General features: G+C 50.8%; 1 protein-coding gene across 6 annotated transcripts; it reads right to left on the reverse strand.

Moving 5' to 3' along the window:
• Positions 1-4,110: 4,110 nt before the first annotated feature.
• On the reverse strand, positions 4,111-24,732 carry Bmf (Bcl2 modifying factor). 6 transcript variants are annotated; one of them, NM_139258.2, is made up of 5 exons: positions 24,574-24,709; positions 24,074-24,203; positions 21,788-22,084; positions 20,097-20,260; positions 4,111-8,048 (listed from the first exon to the last, which is right to left on the reverse strand). In NM_139258.2, the coding sequence occupies exons 1-5, from the start codon at positions 24,694-24,696 to the stop codon at positions 7,947-7,949; spliced, it is 816 nt and encodes a 271-aa protein (NP_640351.2). In that variant the 5' UTR covers positions 24,697-24,709; the 3' UTR covers positions 4,111-7,946. The 6 variants fall into 6 exon arrangements, 5 of the variants coding, with proteins under 5 accessions (NP_640351.2, NP_001388720.1, XP_006234786.1 ...); NM_001401791.1 differs by having other exon boundaries at positions 24,338-24,709; XM_006234724.5 differs by having other exon boundaries at positions 4,112-8,048; positions 20,160-20,260; positions 24,574-24,732.
• Between the last annotated feature and the right edge of the window lie 296 nt (positions 24,733-25,028).

Raw genomic sequence — 25,028 nt, forward strand, 5'->3', positions numbered from 1 at the left:
ACACACACACACCCCTACACACATTCCCCTGCACACACACACCTACACACACATCCCTACACACACACACACACACCTACACACATACATACACACACACACACACACCTACACACATACATACACACACACACACATCACCACCTGCCAAAGGAGCAATAGAGCTGTATACTGTGTCGCTATGCACCAAACATCACTGTATGAACCTCCCACCACTCTATGAGCCCCACCCCCTCAACCCTTTTCAGCTAAACCACACCAATGACTTGACGCAAACTAAACAGGCCTTTCGACTAACCTCACCTTTTTATACCAGCACTCAGTCTCATCCACCTTAGGTTGTTGATCTCAAATTCCTGACCCATAGAAATCATGGGCTCATCAATGCCTATCATTTTAAGCCACTACATGTGAGGGTGATTGGCTATACAGAACACATATGATGCAGAATGCTAACACCAGAGTAACCTGCAGGTTAAGGATCGCTCTGGTAGAATGAGTTTTGTGGTAGAGGTGCTGGGACTGCAGCTGCTTTTTCTTTTTTAAGATTTGTTTATTTGTGTGTCTAGAGACAGAGTCTCACTGTGTAGACTAGGCTGACTTTGAACTCACATTGATCTGCCTGCCTCTGCCTCCCTGGTGCCGGGACTAAAAGCCTGCACCACCGCATCCAGTTATTTTTACTTATTTATGAATATTTATGTATGTATCTGCGCAAGCGCATGCCTTGCGTGTAGAGTTAGAAGAAAGCACTGGATCCCCTGGAACTGGAGTTGCAGGCAGTTGGGAGCCACCTCTGAAAGAACAGTGAATGTTCTTAATAATCCCTCCGACACAGGTCTCTCTGTGTAGCCCTGGCTATCCTAGGACTCTCTCTGTTTACACTGCGCTTCCTCTAGTCAGACAGGTCATATTCAAAAAGGGGAAGGAGTGGAACAAGGGCGAGCTCTCAGGTTGCTACCAAAAGTAGGATGGTGGCCAGGCCACTCCTCTGCTGGCTGGTAGCTTGTGCAGGGGAGAGATGCCCTTCCCAACCCCTTGCCCCTCACAGGAGGCTAGCTGGCCCCTAAGGTATGGGAGCAGGAGTGCTGGCCTCACCCTTGCTGGCTGTAGCATTGGGTGGGCTAGCCTGGGTAGTGCTGGAGAGCTCACCCTGGCGGTGTGGGTGCAGGAGAGCTAGCTGGCGAACCAATTCAGATACCACCCAGGCCCAGATCCAGGGCTTTGGGTTGGCTCACCCCAACATCTAGCCCCTCTGTGAACTGCTGTAGACGTGATGGGGCTGGTCCTGCACATCCAAAGCTGCAAGGTGCATGTGACACAGGGCAACAACAGGATATCTCTGAGGAGTCCCAGTGACGATCCAGTATCGATAGCATAGCAGAAGCCAGAGAGGCCAATGACTCATTTAAATAAACATTTGCAAGCAAAGCTGTGTGAACGAAGGGGTAAACCGTGTGACGCACTGTGACGCACTACAGTTTCCATGATGAGGTGATTCTTACTGTTTGCTTTTGTCTTTTTTCTTTTGGTTGGGAGTCTGCAAGGGCAGAGGGAAGAAGGGAGACAATTGGGATAGGGGTGTCTGATATAAAATCCATAAAGAATCAATAAAAAAAGTAGGGTCATGATAACTTGCCAGATAAAAAGGAAAGGGCACTGGGCACTCACCAATAATCCCATCACCTGGGAGGCAGACACAGGCAGAATCTCTGTGAGTTCAAAACCAACCTGACTTACAGGGTAAATTCTAGGCCAGCCAGGGCTCACTGTACAGTGAGAGCCTGTCTCAAATTAGATAAATAAGGCACAGAATTTAAGAATTTGGGAGGCTGAGGCAGAGGATTACCATGAGTTTGAGGCCAGCAGGGCTATACTGAAAAATTTTGTCTTGAATGAACCAAAAGTAAACAAAGAATTGTTTAACTCTTTAAGAATGGAAACATTACTATTGCTAGGCATTTACTGATCCTCTGTGTACCTCATAGGACGCTCAATGGACTCACCTACAACCTAGCACATGACATGGGGAATAACATCTGGATGGCACCAAGTCCCACTCCCACTGCACTCCAGTAAAAATAAACCTCACGGCCCAAATATAGAGTAGTTAGAAGGACCACGTTTCACAGAAGAGGCAGTCTGTTTGGCATTAAAAATAGACATGTTTTGGCTTCCTCAATAGCTGGCCATTAGCAATGTGATTTTCAAATGGAAACAGATAGAGTGAGACACTCACACACATTTGGCCTGGCTCAGCTATTTAAGAAGCCTACATAGGGTTTATGCAGTGGTGGCATGCGCCTTTAATCCCAGCACTCAGAAGGCAGAGGTAGGAAGATCTCGGTGAGTTTGAGGCCAGCCTGGTCTACAGAGTAAGTTTCAGGACAGCCAAGGCTACACAAAGAAACCCTGTTTCAAAAAAAAAACCTAACTAACTATGCTACATAGAAAAGCACAGTGCCCATGTGGGCCTCAGTTTACTGATCTGTAAAACAAAACAGTAAGAAAAGACCAAGTTGCCACGTTCTACAGAGTAGGACATCTATGGATCGCTAAAGTCTTCACAGGCAAGGCCAGCTGCTCATAGCTAAACAGGACCCACAGCAGGTCTTCCTGAAGGACTTACAGAACTCTTGTCCAGAGCTGGAAATCACCTTTTAGAGTCTCACACATACACAAGAAAAAGTCCCTATGCACCAGCACATGACTCTGGCAGGCTACTTCCTGATTAATTATGTAAGTAATTTAAAACAGAGTCTTACTATGTAGCTTTTGGTGGTCTAGAACTTTCTATGTAAATGAAGCTAGCTAGCTTCTGCCTCCCACGTTCTGGGAATAAAGGTGTTGCCACCATGTCCAGGTTGCCTCTTATCTTTTCAAAAATTCTGCATGTGTGGCAGATACATGTGTGCATGTATGAGGAAAGGCATACGTACAGGCTGGAGGTCAAAGTTGGGGTGTCTGCTATTACTCTATACTTTATACCTATGTTTTAAAGATTTATTTTATTATCTGTTTATGTGGGGGCATGAGGCACACGAGCATGAGAGGCCACAGACATTGGTTCCCTCAGAAGTTGGATCATAGGCAGTTGTCAGCTGCCCAATGTGGGTAGTGGGAACCAAACTCAGGTACTCGGGAAGAGCAGCCAGCACTCTTAACAGCTGATATATCTCTCCAGCCACTAATTTTTCATCTAATTTTTTGAGACAGGGTCTGTCATTGAACCGGAAGCTTATCAACTAATTTACAAGTGGCTGGCCAGACAAGCCCCTGGGATCTTCTGCCCCTGGCCTTTGGAATGGGTCCTTAAGAGCTATACTTAGAGTCAATCGGTGACTGGGGGTGGCTGGGGGTGCACACCTTTAATCCCAGCCACTCAGGAGGCAAAGGCAGGCAGAAACTCTGAGTTTGGGGTTAGCCTGGTCTACAGAATGAGTTCAAGGACAGCCAGAGCTATCCCCATCTTTGTGAACTAGGGATTGAACCTGAGGCCTCATGCCTGCTTGCCTCTACCACCAAGTAATGTTCTCCAGTCCTTTGCTTTTACAACAGGGTCTTGGACTCTATAGCCCAGGCTAGGAATGTGCGATCTTCCTGCCTCAGTCTTCCAAGCAGCTGAGAGCATAGCTGCCTATGCTACCACATTACCCTGATAAAAAAGAACCCAGACTTCAGCTTGCCAGGGGCGATGAGTTGCCTGTCGAAAGGCAGGAGGCTCATCTCCACCACAGAAGCTGCCACTGCTGGGAGCCAGAGGTGGCAGGACCTGTGGCACATTCCCTTCAAGGCTTTGAGGCCAGCAGAGCCAGGGAGTAAGGGAAGGCTGAAGTTCTATTACTGGCAAGGTCATTCAGCAGGTGGAGACCAGAGCATGGACCCAAAGCCAGGCTGACCTCCCCAAAGCCCCTTTGTCCTGAGGCACTGGGCTTCTGTGGCCCTGCTACTGTGCAGCTAGACTGTTCTTCTCAACTCCAAGAAGTGACAGACGGTGACAAGGATCCAACATCTCTGTTGGTAACTCGGGATATCGGGGCAGAATCACGTTACGAGTGATTGACGCTCGCTCTTGTGTTTTTAACACACCTTAGGAAAATAAAGAACAGACTGATTTAAATGGTTTTATTAAAAACGGTACCACTTGATGGGTGAGAGGGTATTTACACATGTATACAAATAAAGAACCAAAACAGTCAAATATTATATACAGGTTAAAACATAACAGTCCCCATTCCTTTCCTTAAGGCAGAAATGCCCAGACCCCATGCCAACTGAACTGGGGATGGAGGAAATGCTACATCTCACTGGGTCTCCCCATGTCACTTGCTGTGGACCCAGAGAAGGGGTAGAGACAGACAGCTGTAGAGAGAGGGGCAGTGCAAGCTGGGGGCCACGTATCTCATAGCACCTTGGCCAAAGCTGGGCACTTATGGAAGAGACCAGCTTTGTTCTGCTGTTCCCGTGAGGCTCTGTCCCCTAGGCCTGCAGCCCACAGGGAGCCAGAGAAAGTTTAAATGCCTGTGGCTCCACCCTGTGTCCCTCTGGGTCCAGCCAGGGTATGAGGCCAGGATAGCCTGCCTCCACAAGTCTTATATTCACAGAGCCAGTTTGCTCCACTGGGGGAATGGTGGCCACAGTACTGATTCCCCCACATCCTGCAGAGCCACGAAGGCTGGGGTCTTTTGCTACTCCATGCACCCGTACCCACTCCCTCTCAAGTTCCCAGAAACGGAAGCTCTCACCAGAATATTCTCCTCACTGACCAGGACGGTCACAGTGACTTCACTACTTAGTTCCTGGAAAGCTTGGGGCAGACAGAGGCCTTGGCTAGACTGTCCCCAACACCCACTCCCTGCCATGCTTGAGGTTGGGCTTGGGTTTCGTGGCTGGGGCAGCAAGGCAGGCCAGCTGGGCCTCTCTGGACCCTGGAGACAAGCTCTGCCACACAGCTCTGGACACAGCCCATCCCCTGGGGCCTGAAGGAGGTCACCGGGAGGTGATCTTTTTCCACCTCTGATTAAGCAAGACAAGGCCACTGGGGACAACTGAACAGCACAGCCAAACTTTGAAACAGAGAGACAGGGCCAGGCACAGTGCCCACCCCCCACCCTCCTGTGTACCACCCCAGCCTCCCCGGGGGAGTCAGTGACTGGACTGGGGGGACGTTCCCCTCCAGATCTGTTCACTGGCTTTTAGAAATGCCCCTGGGGATTGTGAATTAGGAGATCAGTTCAGCCCCTGAATATGGGGCTTCTGTTCCTCTAGGCTATTTCGACACTGAGTTTCCCAGCCCCTCTCCCACCCCCATCCTCAGCACACCACAAAAGCCCTGCTGCCTTCAGCTGGTTACAGGTCACCACACAGGTCAGACCTTCCCTCCCTCTGAATCTGAATCTCCACTCTTCACTAGAGACAGCCAGGCTCCTGGAGTTGGGGAGAGGCAAAGGGGAGGGGCTGTCCTGGGAGACTCTAAAGCCAATTCAACAGGCAGAGATCACTGGCCAATTAGAGCAACCAGCCAGGGGGAACCTCTTGCCTCCTTGAGCTGGGCTTCCAGCTGCCTCCTAGATCTAGGGGTGGTGGGGTGGGGTGGGGGGAGGGAGCATATTTTTATTTATTTATATTTTCCAGTCCTGGGATCTATCCAAGGGTCTCTTGACTGACAGGCAAGCCCTTTATCTCTGAGCTTCAACTCCAGCCTGGATTCAGGTTGGTGGAAGATAAAAGAGGGTTTAAGTTTCACCCTGGCTTGCCCAAGTTAGTGAGGTTGGTCCTAGTTCGGCCCAAAGTGAAGACAGTGCATTCTGACCAGCTTCTGCCTGGTCCCAGGCTCAATGTTCAGGTCAAACTCTGGGCTCAGTTCTCAGGCCACAGGGTACCCAGCCTGTACCTGGCAAGGTTGCTGAAGCTGACAGCTAAGCCTTAGCTCAGATGGAAAGTCTACTAAATCAGGTTAAAGGTGACTGATGTACAAGGTTCTGTATGGGGAGGGGCACACATGTACCACCAAGAACATACCAGAAGCCTGCCTGCCTGCCTGCCTGCCTGTCCTAGCCTTGATCCAGGAAAGGGGCAGACCACATATGTCCCACACACATCTAAACGGCAGAGGGAGTGGGATGTAGGAAGGCTGGGCTTCACAATAATTAGTGTGCCTCGGAACCAGTCTTCATATTCATTTCTTGGATCCCCTCTCCTTGCAAACAGGAACCCAGTTTCTTAGCAGACGAACCATGGTATACACCCTGAGAAAATGACTGTGGCCAAGAAGAGGTAATATCTCCAGGTCATCTGAGCAGAAAAGCACAAAGGCTTGTACGCATGCTTTAAGTTCCTCCTCGGGACCACCGAGAGCACACAGTACCTCTGTGCAAATCAGGAAGCCATCCCTAACTCTGGGCAGACCCAGCCCACATCAGGATGTGCAGCCTAGAGAGCAGAGCACAGGCTGGACTTCAGCCTCTATGAGCCCCCTCTGTAGGCAGCCTTGTGCCATGAGAAACCTGCCCAAGTGTACGCCCAGGAGACCAGGTGCCCTTCTATGGTACTGAAGCCCCCACCCTCCTCTGCAGAAACTGGAGTCACTGGGCTTGTTCAATTCGAGAGTCTACTCTGAGTTTCTCCTCCAAGTTCCTTGAGTGACCCCGTGGTCTTCTTTGCTCAGGGAAGCCATCTTTTATTTGAGCCTTGGCTCCCCTTCATTTTAGCACCAATGTCTTTCCTTACATACATAAAAGTTAGGACTTGATTTCTAAGATCAGCTGCTTATCGTTGCCTCCCTGAGCGCTGCGTCAGGGAGAGAAGGAAGAAGGTCGGAGGCAGCTGAGATCCTTCTAGAACTCTCCCTTCTGGCCTAGCTGAAAGCTGAAGGAAGAAGATTCGAGATGTGTCAGCTCTCGAGTCGGCAGGTCCCATAGTCACGTCTGCTCCTTCCAAAGTCGCTTTCCAGCTGACAAAGCCACTGTCCTCGCTTCTTCCCGTATCCCACTAGGTACAGAAAAGGAATTGGGGTGAGGGGGAGGAGGTACACGTTTCCAAGGAAACCAAGAGGTCTAGGATTCCCCTGGGACCGGTTTATCAGTGGGATGGCTGCTTGGCTCCCACGCCCCCAGCAAGCCCACCGCATCTTGGAGCGCTGCTGCTGATCTGGACGCAGTCCAATCCAGTCCAGTCATTGGCAGAGTCTTTGAAAACAAAGCTGACAAAGTCACGGGCCGCTGGTACAACAGCATGGTGGTAACTGACTACTTGGCTCCCACGTGGTTGACACCCAGGCAGCAAAGGTGGCAGCAGTTTGCACCCTTGGGACCAATCCAAGGGTCTCCATGTAGGACCGAGTCAGACTTGAAGCCTATCAAGCTTGATTCATTTTTGTGGCACCTTTGAGGGGTTCTTGGTGAAGTCCAACCCTCCCTGAGGTCTTCTGGAGGTTGACAGCGACTGAGTAAGAATCCCTGAGCCCATGCGGTGGGCACTGGCTGTGCCAAGTGGGAACCCAGATGTAAAGCTAGCTAGCCGAGGCACAGCTGTTCTTAGCCAGAAAGCTCCCAGGCAAGATCCTGGTGGGTTAAAGCCATGATTCCGTCAGGCACGCACGAGGCAAGGCTGGCACGTCTGATGGTACTGGGAGCCTCACCTGACTTAACCAGCTCCAGTAGCAAGCCTCAGTTCACTTCCTGGAGAACATCGCCAGTTGGTCATCTTCAGAGCCTTAGGAACTCAACCAGCAGACACAGCTGCCTCTCCTTCAACAGTGTTTGACAAAGGCCCCCATCCCCAGGAGACGTTCTGAACGGGGAAAAAAGATCCCACTGGGGTATGTAATATGTACACATGGAAAGAAAATTCAGAATGACAAAACTTGACAAGACAGTATCTGTCCTCCCAGAATGTCTGTTCCAGACTGCATTCCGGGCGATCTATCCGACAAGAGCAGCCCAGTCTCACCAGGGACCCACCCCTTCCCTGTTTTCTCGTCTGTTCAAGGCCAGGTTTTGAAGGAAGAGGAAGACCTGCCGCCATGCTCGGTCTCGGTTCTGCTGGTGCTGCAAGGGAAACAGATGGCCGTTAGGTGCCAGGCTCCTCACTGATTCCCAAATAGGCTTCCACTGCCAGATCGCACCGTGGCACCTTTGTGCCATCCAGCGAACTGGAGGAGAAGGGACAAAACTTCAAAGACAAGTGCGGTTTGGACATTAAAACCACCACGCTGGGCTGGCGGTGTGTGCTGTGCACAGGAGGATCAGACTTTCTCCCTTGCTTGCAGGATTTTTCCAGAGTTTAGCCAAGTACTGCTTTTAATCAGATTGGCTCCCGAGCCCCCCCAACTTTAGCTGCAGGAACAACAATCTTGCTTGAGCGAGAAAGACAAGAAGTCCCTCCCTCTCCCCCATTCCAAAGGAATACAGAGAACAAGAGAGGGGGAGGGAGGGGGAGCCTCCATCTGCAAGTGATTTGACACTGTGAAGGTCAAAGGGTTAATCTTCAATTTAAACCACACTGCTGAGGCAGCAAAAATCTGATTTCATCCAGTACACACACACACACACACACACACACACACACACACTTGTGTTGTGAGGGAGCCTGCCTTCTCCCCACTTTAGCATCCCCAGCTCTGGGCTGCCCTTTTTATAGCTGCTTTTGACAGTAAGCCATAAATAACCCCTCTTGGAGTGCTTTCCTACTGACTGGAGCCAATTAAACGTTAAGCAAGAACACACTTGAAAACAAAACAAACACAAAGAATGCACACCAGCTCTGGAGGTTATCCCAGGTCCTACTGTTAGGCTGAGAAGCTAGGGGCCAAAGTTCAGAGGTCAGAAACACAAAGGTTTCTGGCTGGCGTCCTGTCAATACAGGTACCATTTCCCAGAGGCCAGCAAAGGCCTGAAGGGGACAAGGGAGTCCTGGAAGAGGCAGTCTTTGTTCTCTCCTTGTCTGTCAGGGAAGGAGGACAGGCTGGAGCCTCTCCATGGGGTTCTTAGTGGACAGGGGAATAAAAACCTAGTGTACAGAGAGGAGGCCAGCATAGTCTGGACTGGGATTCCTTCAGTGGCCCAGTCAGCAAGCAAGTTTACGTGAGGTGTCCAGTAGGGCGGGGGGTATGGGGGGAGCATCTCTCAGGCAGTCTTTAACCACAACCCCTGTGTAATCAGCTCCTGCCAGGCAACGCCTCCCCACATGGGAGAAGGGTAAGACAAGCAGGTCAGACTCCCAGGTTTCCTGACCTCCTAAAGCTTTGAAGTTCCATCCAGCCCCGGGTTTCCCCAGAGAACCATGCCTGCTGTGGGTCCCCTCCCCCCTTCCTCAGCCACAAAAAGAAATATGGTGTCTAACTGAGTTCCACACAGAATCCCCCACATCAACAGCAATGGCAGAGGGGACTGTGGCGGATAGGCGAGTGAGTCAGGTATCGTGCCTGCCAAGCGGGTGAAGGGAAATGGGGTGTGCCACGGGGAAGCCTGGCAGAAGGCACTGAGGAGACTGATGGCTTCCTCATGCTTTGTAAACAAAGATGAGCAAAAGGGGGAAGCACACCCAGGGCTTAACAAAAACCGGTTCCAATAGCGCAGCCTGAACTTCAGCTGCGACAGCTGAGAGAACTCCCTCCACCACCGTCCGCCCCCACCTGCTGTCTACAACAGGTGCAAAGGTCATGAGTGGAAGAGGAGACCCCGGGCAAAGACAGGTCCCCAGAGAGGCCAGTCTGCTGGCACTGTGAATCTCCTCAGGGACCTGTTTGAAAACAAAACAAAAAAAAGGTGATTTGCAACAAGAATAGAAACAGATTGTAGTGGTTCCATTCTCTCCATCCCTGCTTCGTGAGGTGTGGTCCCCAGGACAACTGATGCCCGCTAGAAATGCTGACCCATAGACCCAGAATGTGCATTTTCAACAAGATCCCCAGAATTGTGAGGTCTGCGGTTCAGTCCAAGATAAAAAGTATTCTTCTATTTATGGAGAAGCCCATCACCTCCCCAAACCCTGTGAAATGGACCCATATTATCATGACCATCTCACATGAGATACTGAAGATCTAATCCAGCCATCACACGGCTAGTACGAAGTCAGGACTGGCTGGAATGCAGAGTAATATCCCTACCTATGGCCACTGGACATCAACTGCCACCAGTCATCACTCTGTGCCCAAGAAGATCCTCCATCCTTCTCTTTGTTTCATCTTCTCAAAATAGCTTAATGATCAAGGAAGGAGACCATCATTCTATGACACAAGCCTGCACCAATCCCATCTCTATATGCCTTGGTTCTCCCAAATTCTACCAATGGAGGTCATTTGCTTCCTGGACCCCCCAGATCCTCTGGAAGTAAGGCAAGGCAACAATCTGACCCCATCTTTCGGCAGAGTATAGCATCAGAAAAGCATCTGTGAGCTGATGAGTGGCCAGACAGAATGGCTGAAGGCTTACAAGGGGCAGGGCAAGCAGAGAGCACAGTGTGGCATACAGCCCAGCCTTTGATAGCACGCAGCACCATGCCTCTGTGGAGGTTTCAGGGCTCATGAGCTAGAAAGAAAGCACTAAAGGGGGGAGTTAGAGCTTCAGATCAGAAACCAGACAGCCTGGTTTTAGGCTGAATCACTCACTGTTTGTAAGGAAAACACTGGTGTTATAACAGATATATGACTTCTAAACCCAACTATGACACAAGACAGTGTTCAGGCTCTACCCATGCCAACAGGGTCAGAATGTCCAGGGAAGGGGCCCAGGAGTGCACATATTAAACAAACTCCATGGGGAACAGTTTAAAAATCAGAAGAGGCAGACAGGCTAGACATCTCAGTGATTAGGAGTGTGTACTGCTCTCAAAGAAAGCCCAAGTTTGGTTCTCAGCACCCATAACAGTAGCTCACAACGATCTGTAATTCCAGCTCCGGGGGATCTGAAGCTCTGATGTCCAAGGATTACCTGCACTCACATGCACATAACCCCCACACAGGCACAAACACATGCATATAATTAATGAAAATAGATATTTTCTTTTAAATCAGAAGGGGGTTGGGGGTGTGGCTCAATGGAAGAGCATTTGCCTAGCACACACAGAGCCCCTGAGTTCAATCCCCAGTGCAGGAAAATCAAAAGAAAGTCAGGAAGAAAGACCTGAAGGAAGAATTCATTAAATATTTTAAATATTAAAAGCAATACATATTCATTGTAGAGATATCATGAAATATAAGATTACAGAGGAGAATATAAAAGCCAGTCATGATCCTACAGCCCAGAAGAAAACACTTTATAATTTGGCACCTTCTTCGGAGCCTTTTAACCTCTTTCCATTAAACCAGTGTCTTGCCCTGGTGGCTGAGCCAAAGGTAGATCCTGCCCAGGTGCCTGGGCAGCAGCCAGGCCACAGACAGGCTTTTGGAAACCATGGAGGTACTTTCCAAGCCCAAGGAGTTTGTGACCACAATTGCCTTCAGGAGTACAACACAGTGCCAAAGGCTGAGCCCTGTTGACCATCCCAGCAGTGCTTGGGCAGGCCTGGACACTGGCTAGGGAGGGCTGGGAGTCTATCCCGGGACCCTGAGCACTCTCCCAGGGCATTATAAACCTAGCCTGGAATACTGTGCTTAGTTTCTAACCAGCACACCCTAAAATAGAAAGCAAGCTCCCACACACCAGAGTCAAGATTACAAGGAACAACAATAAACAAAATATTTCTACAAGTCAAACAAAAGAGACTGATGAGAAAGGAAAGAAATAGGACCCGAAAAGAGGCCAGGGAGAAACTCTGCCAAGGAAGGAAATCTGCCTCTACCAAACAGGATGAAGGATACAAAGACAGCAGAACAGCAGACAGCACTTGTCCCTCCAAAGGAGCGAGAAGGAAGGGGGAACCAGGAAAGACTCTGCCGGCCTCTGGGTCTCGGGCACCTGGCCCGCACCCGGCATACAATCTGTGATCGCTGAAGGCAAACTCCTGGAACAGGGCCCAGCTCTCCCTGAGGGGCGTATGCCTCAGACTGGAAGCTCCCGGAAACTGCAGTGGAGTGACCCAGATATGAGAGACTGGGAAAAAGGTTTGAAACACTTACCCCAAAGCCCCCCAACTCACAAAGTTTTAGACCCGAGAGTGGAGGGAAAGAATAGAAACTGTTCAAGGGAGCTGACTATATGACTCAGAGGATAAAGGTGCTTGCCACCAAGCCTTATGATCTGAGTTCAATTCCTAGAACCCACAGGGCATGACAGCAACATGCCTTTAATCCCAGTACTCAGGAAGCAGAGGCAGGTAGATCTTGATCAGCCTGGTTTACATAGCAAGTTCCAGGCTAGTCAGGGCTACATAGTGAGACCCTGTCTCAAAAAACAAACAAACAAACAAAACCCTAGAATCCATGGAGGAGAGAGGGGCTCCTGAAAGTTGTTCTCTGAATTCTATGGCACACATATGCCCCCCTACAACCTAAAACAAAACGAACAAAACAAAAACCAAACGTTTAAGACAGAGCATGAGTAACCCCAGAACCCAACCAGGGGTCAAACTCTCTTCCTGTTATGACAGGGGGAAGGGCACGTGTTTAAATGGCCACTGTGAACAAGACACTACAACTGAACGTTTGGCCACTCATCCTGTGCAGTAGGGAAGCTGGAAGACATACTGTGGTTTCTCAACCCATGCACACGGTCTCACTACAGAACAGGCAGACCTACGAGATAACCCAGGTGTCTAAGGCCAGGAATCCCTGAAGTCTTCCCAGGTGAAGAGATATCCTTTACGTGATAGAGTCAGCCTCTTGTCTGGGAAAGGTCAAATAGTAAAAAGAAAGAAAGAAAGAAAGAAAGAGAGAGAGAGAGAGAGAGAGAGAGAGAGAGAGAGAGAGAGAGAGAGAGAGAGGCAGAGAAAAGAGCTCAATCCTGGCTGTGGATCTGACACTGCTAGGTTACACAAATCAAACTCTGTTTGGTCCCTCTGGGCCTGTGCATTAAGCACAAAGCATGCCCTGGCCCTCCCTGGATAAGAATCTCCCTTTGCCTCTCCCTATCCAGATTCAATTCCTGTCCTCTGGGAGCTTCGAGTGCCACCAGTGTTCCAGAAGCCCCTGCGGCTAAGTCACTCAAAGAATCAGAAAAGTGGTTTGCAAAAGATCTAACACTTGAAGAGCAAATTTACCAAACAGCAATTTGTCCCGTGTCAGACTCAGTGTTTTTGTCTGGGTCATGGGGCAGACAGGTATTACCAACCCTGTTCTTCAGATGGGGATGCAGGGTCTCAAAAAAAAAAAAAATCATCCCAAGCAAATTTGATGAGCTACTCAAACCCCTGACTTCTAGATTCCAAGCTATTCCTTTTAAAAATGAAGGAAGAGAGTGAAGGAGGGAGGGAGGGAGGGAGGGAAGAAGGGAAGCCCGGGAAGGTTAAAAGCACTTGCTGCTATTCTTACAGAGGACCTAGGTTCAATTCCCAGCACCTACATAATGGCTCGTAGCCAGCTCCAGGGGAATTGCTGCCCTCTTCTGGCCTCCGAGGGCAGTAGACAACTGCACCCATGTGCTGCACAGACATTACCTGTACAGGTGGAGACAAGAAACGTGTTCAGTTATGTACAGTACTGGGGATCAAACTTGCCTTGGGCATGCTAGGCAAATAAGTACTCTATCTCGGAGCAGTCTCTCCAGTCCTGTAAAGCTTCCCTTTCCTAACTATACTACGGTGTCAGTCAGGCAGGGGGCACACACCTTCAGTCCCAGCACTCAAGAGGCAGAGGCAGGCAGATCACTGAGTACAGGGTCAGCCTGATCTACAGAGCTAGTTCCAGGACAACCAGAGCTATACAGGGAAATCCTGTCTTGGAAAAACAAACAAACAAACCAACCAGCATTGCAGTGTTTACTCACATTATGCAAATAGGATTACCTCTGCAAAGAGAACTGCTCCCCTAGTAGGCTTAAAAACATTGTTTCCAGATCGTTGTTAACTATTCCAAAACGGTGATGTAGCCCACAAAAAAAGAAACCTTTCAGAGAAAGAGCTAACTGAAGATCAAACAGAACTAAAGACTGGTCTGAAATTAGGACCTTAGAGCATGGTTTGAAACCACCCTCATTTACTTCAAAATGCAGAATTGCACGGTTTTGCCACAGGGTTTTGCAGAGTTTTGCAGGGTTTTGACCCCTTCATTCTCCCATCTGTAAAACGACCCAGGCCAAGGCTGAAGGAAAGAGCCTGTGGCTGAGAGCAGGGACAGTGATTAAAGCAACCTTAGGAAAATTCCACTCTCTGGAAGCTGGGAAGATGTTTTTGTTGAAGCCATTGGGGTCCTGTGGAGCCCAGGGAGCTAAGAGTCATAAGGGGACATAAAGGTGGTTTAGATAAAACCTTGTTCTCAGTGATTTTACAATCTAATGAAGAAATTAGGAGCACAGCATTAAGTATTATATGAGTCAGATTGCTTAGGGTGACAAATGACAGCTCCATCGTATCCTTGCCTTTGAGCATGTGTTTGCCAAGAAGCAGGGATGGGGAGGTAGAAAGATTGTTTTAGAATCCATCGCCACAACTCTGAGGTCAGCCACTTACAGAATAACTTAGGCATATTGCTTTGCTTCTGTAAGCCTGCTTTCTAGAAAATAGGAACAATGGGTCTAGACATTCAAGGCCACTCTACCCATTACGTGAGAAACTATACATTTGCTTCTGGGCCTGGTGGCAGCACTAAGCGACATGGACACGTTCTCATCACAAGCCCTTCCCTGCCCCAGTAAGCACCACCTCCTGCACAGACTCACGCAGGCCTTCGGACAGGCCAGCCTTCCTATTTTGAGACTGGTCCCAGTAGCCAGAGGCAGCTGAGTTCAGGTTTCAAGGCTTTCAAACTAACTTGGGGTCTGACACCCAGAGGGTCATCCAGGGACCCAGTGAGCCTCTGCCCAGACACTCCATGATTGGCAACATAGCAAAATGAAAAAGGAAAGAAAGAACCCTTGCCAAGGGCTTTCTCGGCACAGGCAACAGTACTAGCAGGATCTGAGAACTGGCAAAGCGAAGCCCATCACTTCTCCAAGGAAGAGAGGACAGCCTAGAATAGCCACTTCTTGGCTGGAGGTGACAAGGCTTCCCCTGACACAACTGGAAGTCACTGGATCTGGCCACTGGGGTTCAAGTGACAAGGCAGGAGACAGTGCTGTAGAACACGACTGATGTCCCTGCCACCATAGCCAGGAAGCAGAAACTCCTGACACCCTTACCAAACTCCCTCAGGGTGTTTCAGTTTCCTTGTCTCAGATCAGCTTTGGGAGACCACTGGGCAAGTTCTGAGGAGCTCTGGAGGGAAGTGTCTCCGTTAATGAGGAGGGAGGGAGAGAGGGAGGAGAGCAGGAGGGGTGGGCCTGTTGCAAGACTAAACTGCCATGGAGAATGAACCCCCAGGCTCTCTCTCAACTTGGGGCCTTGGCAGCTGGCTGTCCTTTTTCTCTAAGGGTTAGTCGTCTGGACAGGACAAGGCAGACTGGGCAAGGATAAAGGTTGGAACCCTCTTCTCAGCACACAGGCAGACTGTTCTTGCTCTGGTCATGGAATGTGGCCTCTTGGCTTGCCAGGCATGGATCAAAAGACAAACCAGGCACTTTTCTTTATTCTTCTTTGTGCTTCCTCCAATCCTGTCTTCTCACCACCTCCCCCAACCCTGAAAACACACCAAAGCTAATTCCCGTCCCCATGGCCCGTCTTGGTGGGCAGAGAGGGATGAACTGTCCGGAACTAGAAGGCCTTCTCTTTGGAAGAAAGAACAGTCAGGTGCAGAGTGTGTGGGGAGCTCGGCCTCCAGTCTGCCACACTGATGACTCAGAAGCTAAATATAGCGAGTGATATAAACAGAGCCAGCCACAGAGCAAACACAGGGCCCCCAAGCTCCAGCACAGACTCTCACGAACACTGAGCTTTCAGCGACCCCTCCCCCAGCCATACTCTTCCCCCCAGCATTGTCCTGCATAGATCTACTCCTGGGACAGAAGATGGCTTCTCAGGGACACCTTTCACTCTAGGACAAACTTCAGGGGCCCCTGCACCAGACTGTTCTCACTAGAGCCCGAGTGGCCTCATCAGCCATGGTCTCTGCTCCAGAAAACGACTCACCAACATGGAGAGTATCCTAGAGCTCAGGGACTCTCAGAATAAAAGCTCTACTATGTTGGGTAGAAAAGCTGCTGGATGATGAACCATGCAAACACCAATCTGGATACAGCTTCCAAAAGAGCTCCCCAGGAATTATCAAGCCAGGCCCAAGCAAACTCCCCAATTCATCATGTATGTGTAGACACACTAGGCAAACTTTCTACCACTGATCTATATATCCTTGTTTACTTTTTGAGACCCAGTCTTATTAAGTTGCCCAGATGGTCCTTGAACTTGCACTCCTCCTGCCTTACTACATCCAGCCTTGCTAGTAGCACGTGTTCAACTCTCCAAGCTACCACAGTTTCTTGGGTTTGTTTTCTGCAGTTCTGAGCATCAAAGCCAGGACTCCGGGCTGCTAGGTAAGCATCTAATGCCTACCTGAGCTACAGGCCCAGGCCAACAGTGCTTTGTATTACAATCCCCAAAGGCCCTCCTCAGCAAGCCTGCCAGGTTAGCACTGGAACCTGAGGCTGGATCAGTAAAAATGATCTGCACACGAACGCAGGCTGTGTAAGTGTCAGGCAAGACTTTCTTCCCAGATCTGCTGTTTTGAAAGTCCGCCATCCTTCCTTTGATATTACACATGAAGATGGTTCCAAACAAAGGATTGAACATGTCCTTAGACTTCATTCCCAAAATGTCCAATTACTATTTAAAGAATTTCTAAATCTGACTTTTATGAATGGAGACATTCTGGTCTCCATCCTAAGTAAGGAAGAAAAAAATTCCAACATAAAGAACTCTAACCCTCCTGTTCACTTACTCAGTGGCCCATAGTAGCTACTTTTTTTTTTTTTTTTTTTTTGAGCTTCTCAACACTGTCTAGAAATATCCCTTCAGACTTGGCCACAGCAGACTTTTCCACAGGTAAGGAAACAAGTTACTGACTCTCCCCAGGCCTACACTGGCTGGAGGGGCCACTCACAGAGAACAGAGAGAAACAGAGGCTCAAACATCCTGATCAGGGCAGCTGTGACTTTGTTAGGAACTGAATCTGATCCTCCCTCCTCTGCAGAGAAACTGAAGGGGCCAACCTCTCAGATCCCATCACTGTCATCAGAATGCCAATGTCATTGAGGTATCAGACATCCTTGCTACAGCCCGCCAGCCAAGAGGAAGAACAGAGCCTCCCCCTGGCCCTGCACAGAGGTGGATATACATGCATGCTTGAAAAGGCTTTCCCTGGAACTGGACATGGTGGTACATCCGAAATCCCAGAACTCAGGGAGGCTAAATCCAGTTTGAGTTATATAGCAAGATGATGTGGTATCTACCCCAAACAGAAGGAAGGAGGGAAGGGAGGGAGGGAGAAGAGAGAGAAGGAGGGAGGAAGGGAAGGAGAGAAGGGGAGGGAAGGAGAGAGGGGAGGGGAAAAGAGAGGAGAGAGGGAAGGAGAGAGGAGAGAGGGAAGGAGGGGGGAGGGAAGGAGAGGAGGGAGGGAAGGAGAGAGGGGGAGGGAAGGAGAGGAGGGAGGGAAGGAGAGAGGGGGAGGGAAGGAGAGGAGAGAGGGAAGGAGAGAGGAAAGAGGAGAGAGGGAGGAAAGGAGGGAGGAAAGGAGAGGAGGGAGGGAAGGAGAGAGGAGGGAGGAAAGGAGAGAGGAAAGAGGGAGGAAAGGAGGGAGGGAGGGAAAAAGAGAGAGAGGGAGGGAGAGGGAAGGAAGTAGAGAGAGGGAGGGAGGAAAGGAGAGAGGGAAGGAGAGAGAGGGAGAAGGAGAAAGAAGGAGGGAGGGAAGGAGAGAGGAGAGAGGGAGGGAAGGAGAGAGAGGAGGAAGGAGGGAACTCTTTACCTCCACTCACATCACTGCCTGCTTTAGGAACCCCAGGAACTAGCTGAGAGCAGCAAGCAGGCCTGACTGATTTCTGTCTATAAATCCTTGTCTGTGACTTTAGGGGAGCAACTCTGAGCCAGCAACCTGGGGAGCCAGATTAGTCTTCCACATAGCCACACTCCTCAGGAAATATGTGAGAAAAACAAATGGCCTAGAGGGAAGTATAAGGAATATGGCCAACATAAACTAACACCCAGGGCAGGGAGAGCACCCAGTGCTGCCCTGGGACCACGACTGACACACCCAATCTGCCAGCATGCCATCCTGCATCATTGTAATAGGCTACATCTCGATGTGCAGGAGAAGGAGAAAACAACAACAACAACAACAACAACAACAACAACAACATCAACAGAGGTCTATTACAAGGACAAAGGGGCAGCTAACACTCATACATGCAATTCTCCTTCCTACCTCATGGGGGCGCTCTGGATGAGACGATAGCACCATATCTAGAACTGACCTGTACCCTCAAAGAAGCAGCCCTAACCAAGAGAATTAATTTATCCACCAGTGAAGAGTAGTGAAACCTCAGGACAGGGTCTTCTGAACTGTCTCGCCCGGTCTCCTGCATGTCAGAGCTTACTAATGGACAGGGGACTATGCTGGGAAACAGCTGCTGAGAGAGGCCAGATTACTGTGAATGAAGAAAGAGTGCCTTCCAGATGTATTCTAGAGAAGACTAGATACTACGGCCACTGTCTTCCCATCCTCATCAGTATCAGGACCAAACACCATGAGTTGGGCTGAGCCATGGAAAACAACCAAGATGGATTAAATGTGCAGGAAAGAATCAGAAGGCGTCCATATGTGGACTGGGAGGGACTCGCTAAGCCAAGATTGTACAATATAATCATAGAAGAAATGGGGACCGTGGCTGGTCCACAGCAATTAGCCAGGCAGCCTTATAACCAAGCACAGAGCCACCCTCTTTCCAAATCACTTAAGGGCTGGGAAGACCCACCAGAAATAGCTGTGGCCCCAAATCCCTCTCAGACTCCCTGACACAGAGCATCAGTAAACCAATAACACCCTGTGGCCTGTTTTCAGAAAACTCAGGATCAGTTCCACCCTCTCCTGCCCACAATGGTGTGTCTCTCAAGTCAAAGTTACTATTACCAATAACTATTCTGGTTATCTGAAATTGCCTATCTAATCTGCGGTTATGGCCAGCCCTGAGAGTTATTTGTTCCTGTGATCTAAACACACACACACACACACACACACACACACACACACACACACACACACACACACACTGCAAGGATAGGAACACACTCCCACAGGTAGAGATTGTGTTCATTCTCCTGTCTTGTGGCTTTGCCAGGTAGCATCTGTACCACCAGCAAGGATCCAGTGCCAGGCCCCGCCCCTTCCTTGGCAGCCATTCAGAAAGCCAGGCTGCCTGGGAAGGGTTAAGCACCTGGGGGCCCAGCACAGACGCTGGCTGGGCTGTCAAGCAGGACAACCTCCCATCCATGGCACAACGGGCTCCAGCACGAGCCTGCCAGCCGCCGCCTTTGTTGATGGACTCTGCCACATGCTCGGCTGACACGCGATGCTCCGCCCTGGCGGGGCTGGTGCCAGGCTGCCGGCCAAGCACCAGGCACAGCGCCCCGCTGGCCGCGGGTCTGGGGAGACTCTGAGGTACAATCTCCAGAGTCCTGAGCCTGGGTTCCCAGACACAGACAGTGAGGACTGGCTCCCCAGCTGGAAAGTGTCAGGTTTCAACCGGTTCTACCACTTTCCCCCACTCAGGCCCCATCTCAGGACTGATTACTGGTTTCCCACTGTTCCTCAGCCAGGCACACCCCCAACTGCTCAGTTTCACTGCAGCATTCAGCGAGAGGCAAGCCCGCCACTTGGGTCTGGAGAGTTTGTCAAACCAGACTGTAGGAAGCCGTCCCCTTGGCAGAGAGAGATGGCAGCATCTCCCACCTCTTGTGAAGCCGAGTAGGCAGCTGGAGCTCTCAAGGACAGGAGGACTCATCTAATTGTGCCTACCCAGTCCATCGTAACTGACAGTAGCCAAGGCCAAAACTCCAAAACATATCCAGAGGTCTAGTAACCCCTGGCCCTGGCTTCCCAGCCTCAACAGCCTCTCCCCCTTCCCGGCCCTCATGCCTACTTGTTGCATATGAAGCCGATGGAACTGGTCTGCAATGCACTGAAGCTTTCTGGCGATCTGTACCTCTGCTCGGTGCTGAAGGAACTGTCCTTCAGGGGGCTGCTCCCCAAGGGCTGAGCCTGCGGGGAAACTGGCAGGGAGAGGAAGCCTGTAGCCAGCGTTGCCTGCAAAAACAGAGGATCCACAGCTCAGCGTTTTCTCCCTTTACTTAGCCTATCGTCTCCATGTCAACCCTTTCTGGCCAAGCCCTGGAGTTACTGGTAAATCTTGGGATAGAAGGAAGAGGAAGTGGCCTGCCTTCACCGGGGCATCCTGCCAAACTTGGACAGCTGCCCGAGAATATAAAAGTTGCTACGAGGGCTGAGGGTGTAGCTTAGAAGTAGCTGAATATTTAGCACACTTGAGTGCGTGCGTGCACGCACATATACGGGCACACACATGCACACACAGCTAGACTGGGAAAAGAGAAAAGAATATATAGATCTCGCCTTCTCCTCAGTGCTCCGCTCTTGGTACCATGGCATAGTGCAGGGTGCTAACATGTATGACAAACATGCCAATCTTCTGGCATTTACCAAGCCACACTTGACCTTAATGTATTACTCATGGAGCAGTAGGTTGAAGCTCTTCTCTGGGATAACTCTCCAGAGTTCCTGGGTTGTGCAAAGCAGACAGAGAAAAGCAAAACAAACGAAAACCCAAGAGTGTCTTCGTTTTTCTAGTACAGTTGGGGAAAGTTGGGCTCATCACTCAAAGATCGCAGCAGCAGCAGCAGCAGCAGCAGCAGCAGCAGCAGCAGCAGCAGCAGCAGCAGCAGCAGAAAAGCGGGTGAGAAAACTCCAGAGGCCCACAGAGCAGCCAAGTCGGCTCACCGAGTGCTGGCACCAGAATGGCCGCTGGGGGCGCCTGCCACCTCCTGCCTCCTCCCTCTTCCAGCCCGAAGCAGGCCACATCCAGCTTCTGAGACTCCCGCCAGAACTGCTTTTCCAGAAGTGCCCTATGGGCAGTTCCCTCTGAGATTAAGGGCAGCGGCTCCTCAGTCTGCTCCCGCAGACACAGCAGGATGACCTCTGAGCCTTTACCCTCCCTCCACAGGACAGTGTGCTAAAAGAAGAAAACAGACCGAGTGTCTAACCCTGCCCTTGTGCCAGAGGAGGGCATATTTCTCATAAAACAAACCATTTAGGCCCACAAATGAAGGGGTCTTGTCTGACTTATCCTTGGAAACAGCCCCTCTCCTGGCACTGAGCCCAGATAGGCCCAACCTCTTTCTCCAGTTCCCCTTCCAAGCACAGAAAGTCCCAAATGGCAACTCGAAGCCACCCTTCTGTCTTTAGGAACCTTTCATATAAGAACTGGCTGAGCTTTTTCTGGAGTGGTAACAGTCACACATGGTTTAACATGCCCTTCCACCTCACAAAAGGCAAATCAGCACAGGGGACCAGGAAGGGCAGAGCCACTGAAAGGATATAGGCTGTAAAAGGAGATTGCATGGACCAAGAAACCCCTCCAAGAAGAACAGAAAGAACAAAGCAGTTTGCTGTATTGGGGGGCCAAGCTCAGGTGAGGAAGGCTGAAAGCTTACGAATAGATAGCCCTGCTGTTCAATTTGAGGAAGGAAATAGCAAAGAGTAGGTTTAGGAAGGGAAAGTCCCCTCTTTCCCCCAATCGCTAAAGTTAAGAGCACTCACCGTAAAAGAGTCTCTGGGGTTCCTCTGTCACCCCACAAGGCAGCATGACACCCTGGCTTGGGGAGGCTGGGCTGAGGGTCTGGGTGGCCTTGTCTTCCTGGCTTACAGGCCGGAGCCCAGGACCACAGCAGTGGGTAAGCGGGAAGAGCTGAAGCCGACTGAGGGGACAATCCAGCTGGCTCTGGGCAAACAGGTCAGCAGAGAGCAAGCTCCCAGGCTGTGTCCCTGGCTCCCCATCCTCTGGCTGGAACACATCATCTTCTAGTTCCTCCACACACTGAGGTGGCTCCATGTCTCCTGTCAGAGGGCAATGGAAGCATCTGGGTTGCTGTCCTACTAAAGCCAGACCTAGGATTCCCCTTCCCTCCTTCCTTCCCTGATCTTCTGATGTGAGGGAACCAAGCCAACTTCTGATGATACACTGCCAAGGGTGACATTCTCCCCCAAAAGGAGGCCTCTGTAGTCAGGGCCCCTCCATACCTCTTCTCTGTACCTACCCACCCCCTCCTCTGACCTAGACTGCTGACAAAGTTTGGCACTGAGGATTATGAGCAATCAGGTGCTACCACTGGGTACCTGGGAAAATAGGAGAAAAACTTGCCTCTGTAAGTGGCTATGGAGGCACAGAAGGGGACACTTACTGACTGTACACACACACACACACACACACACACACACACACACACACACAATTCCTAAGGAGGAACCTCCAGGCTCTCATCTAAGTCTGAACTCCAGGCTTAGCAGCAAAAACAAGAGCCAGCAATTGTAGAGCAGCCAGGTTCCCTCCTAACGTGCTAAGCCCCACCCTACTGCACATCTCCACCCCCTCCTTGCACAACACAACAAACAGGCTCTGTGGTGTGGTGAGTGTGTCCTGGAACAGGGGACCTAACTTAGTCACTCCAGCTGGCCAGCTGGCTTAGCTCCCATCCAGAGGAGCAAAGCTATCTGCCCACCACAGGTTAATCTTGAGGGTTGAATCAGCCTCTAGCGAAGTGTCCAGCTACTTCAAATCCTCATCCACTCAGCTTCCCATTCCTGCCGAAGCTGAACCTGAGATAGGTACAATGAGCCTCACAGAAGGAAGTGAAATTCAGCCCTCCTGCTGTGCTCTCTCTCCGTGCCTACACAGTGGGGCTGTTTCTTAGTGTTAAGTTCCTTTCTCTCCACCTGACAGCTCATGAAATTCTGCACTCGGGAGTCACCCAGCAGCTTGAACTTCCAAACTGACCTTGCCTCAGTTAGGGCCCCTGGGGCAACCAGGAGAATCGGCCAGCACCTAAAAGGTTAAGGCAATGCAAAGACAAACTTTGTCTTAGTCGAACTCGGCTGGGGATTCCAGAGAGTTCTGATCTCCACTTTCTTGCCTTTGGAAGACAAGCTGAGTGGTTTGTGGGGTGAAGTCTTTAAAGAAATCTCAGTTAAGTTCAGAAACCTTCCTTTCCCAAATGCAAGCTCGGTGGGGTTTTTGCTTCAACCCCGAAGCCTTACCCCATCCCATCCCTGAGCTATCTGTGGTCTTGTGCCCTCTTCCCTGAAGAATGATGCCATGCCTGCTATTGTTCCGATAGGTAAGGGGTATCTCCAGCTTATCAGCAACAGAAAATAAAGTTCCCAGATGAAAGGACCAAGAGATGTCACCTAGCAGAGCTTCTTCTGTCCTTCAAACACTTCTTTGCAGTGAGGCTATCCCAACCAAAGTAAGGACTCCGCAGAGCCAATCACAAGCAGGAGTCATTGTCTTGGTGTTTCTTTTGAAGCCTATCACTCCCCTCCCCCACCCAGCAAAGCCCCAAAGTTCAACCCTTGCCTACACTGGACAGTGGGGGAGGTGCAGCCAGAGGGTGTGGTTCTGAAAACGCAGAGACCCCCCTCCCACTCTGCACAGAAACTGCAGGTGGCTCTCCACTTGGTAAGAGCTTCGGAGGGGCTCTGGGCAAAGTCAAAAGTAAACCGGAGAGAAGTGGAGACCCTCAGCTTCCCTGAGCTAAAGTAGTAATGTCCAGACTAGTAGGAAGAGGGCACTTCCTGAGAACATAGCCAGGGAATGCTTTATTCCTAGCAAAGGGCTTAAAGTCCGCTGGAGCCACCCCAGAACCTCCGCGCTCCAACTAGGATGCTCAATATAAACTCCTCCTCTTTTTAGGAGTTAGCACTAGCCAGATACCTTAAACTCGATAGTGGCTAAGATCTCTGAACACACGCGCACGCACATACACACACACACACACACACACACACACACACACACACACACACACACACACACACACACACACACACCTGGGTGACTCCAGGACAGCGTCTCAGCCTCCGAGTCGTGATGCCAGGGCTCTGCGCCAGGGTCCAGGGTGACGAACACTCGGGGGACTTGGCGCCCACACTCGATTGGGAAGAAGGGGACAAACTCCAGCTGTTAAGAAGAGGAGCCTTCAGACTCCGCAGGGAGGCGAAACGCACCACAACTCACGGCCCCACCCCACAGTTACACCCGGAGGCCAAAGCGTCCCGGGAGCTTTGCAGTGGACCCCAGGACCATTTGCTCACCTACTTTCAACACCGAATTCCAAATACTTTCCGAAAGCCACTCTTGGAGCAGCAACCCCAAATTTGTGCTCTGCACCTCGTCCCCACATCCCTGCACCCCAATTCCCCGTGGTCACCCCAGATGCCCGCAGTCCAAACCCTTTCCCGGGCCCCCACGCGCTGCGCGACTCCGCTCCCCACTTCCCGGAGGAGGTACGACCCAACTCTGCTTGGCCCCCGGCCGCCCGGGCGCTCACCGGGCTGCGGTGGGAGGTGGTGGCGCGGGCTCGGGCAGCGACTGCTGTGGGCGTGAGCTGGCGCGGGAGGAGGCCACCGCGCACCGCGCGGTATTGTTTCCAAAATACGCCCGCTCCGGGCATCCCGCAAACAGCTGATGAGGCCCCGCCCTTCTTTGCGTCACTCCAACCACTGACCAATGGCAAGTGGAGCTCCAAGTCTCAAGCTGGGCAGCTGCCAGGGACAGTCACCAATGTACGAACCTTCCCTTGGAAACATTATAAGGGGCCGGGCACATTTCTGACCTCCGCCAGAAGCGCAATTGGAGCTCTGTAAAGGGTGAGGATTCGGTTCCGAATGCAAGCCCCAGAAATGACAGAGAGTCCCTGGGTTCTCCACTAGGTTGGGGGCACAAGACGCCTAAGTGACTTTTGTCTACTTGGAAATGGGCTGAATTTTTGCGGGACTTCCAGAA

The sequence above is a fragment of the Rattus norvegicus genome, chromosome 3, assembly GCF_036323735.1.
Source record: "Rattus norvegicus strain BN/NHsdMcwi chromosome 3, GRCr8, whole genome shotgun sequence".
NCBI lineage: Eukaryota > Metazoa > Chordata > Mammalia > Rodentia > Muridae > Rattus > Rattus norvegicus.

What these genes read in the sequence shown, in the direction of transcription:
- Bmf (XM_008762079.4), bottom strand. Translation starts at nt 24,696, where the DNA reads ATGCCCGGAGCGGGCGTATTTTGGAAACAATACCGCGCGGTGCGCGGT. An exon ending in CCACCTCCCACCGCAGCCCG is followed by an intron (nt 24,204 to 24,573) that starts GTGAGCGCCCGG and finishes TCTTCTTAACAG; the next exon opens with CTGGAGTTTGTCCCCTTCTT. An exon ending in ACCCCAGAGACTCTTTTACG is followed by an intron (nt 8,049 to 21,787) that starts GTGAGTGCTCTT and finishes TTTCCCTTGCAG; the next exon opens with CACCAGCAGAACCGAGACCG.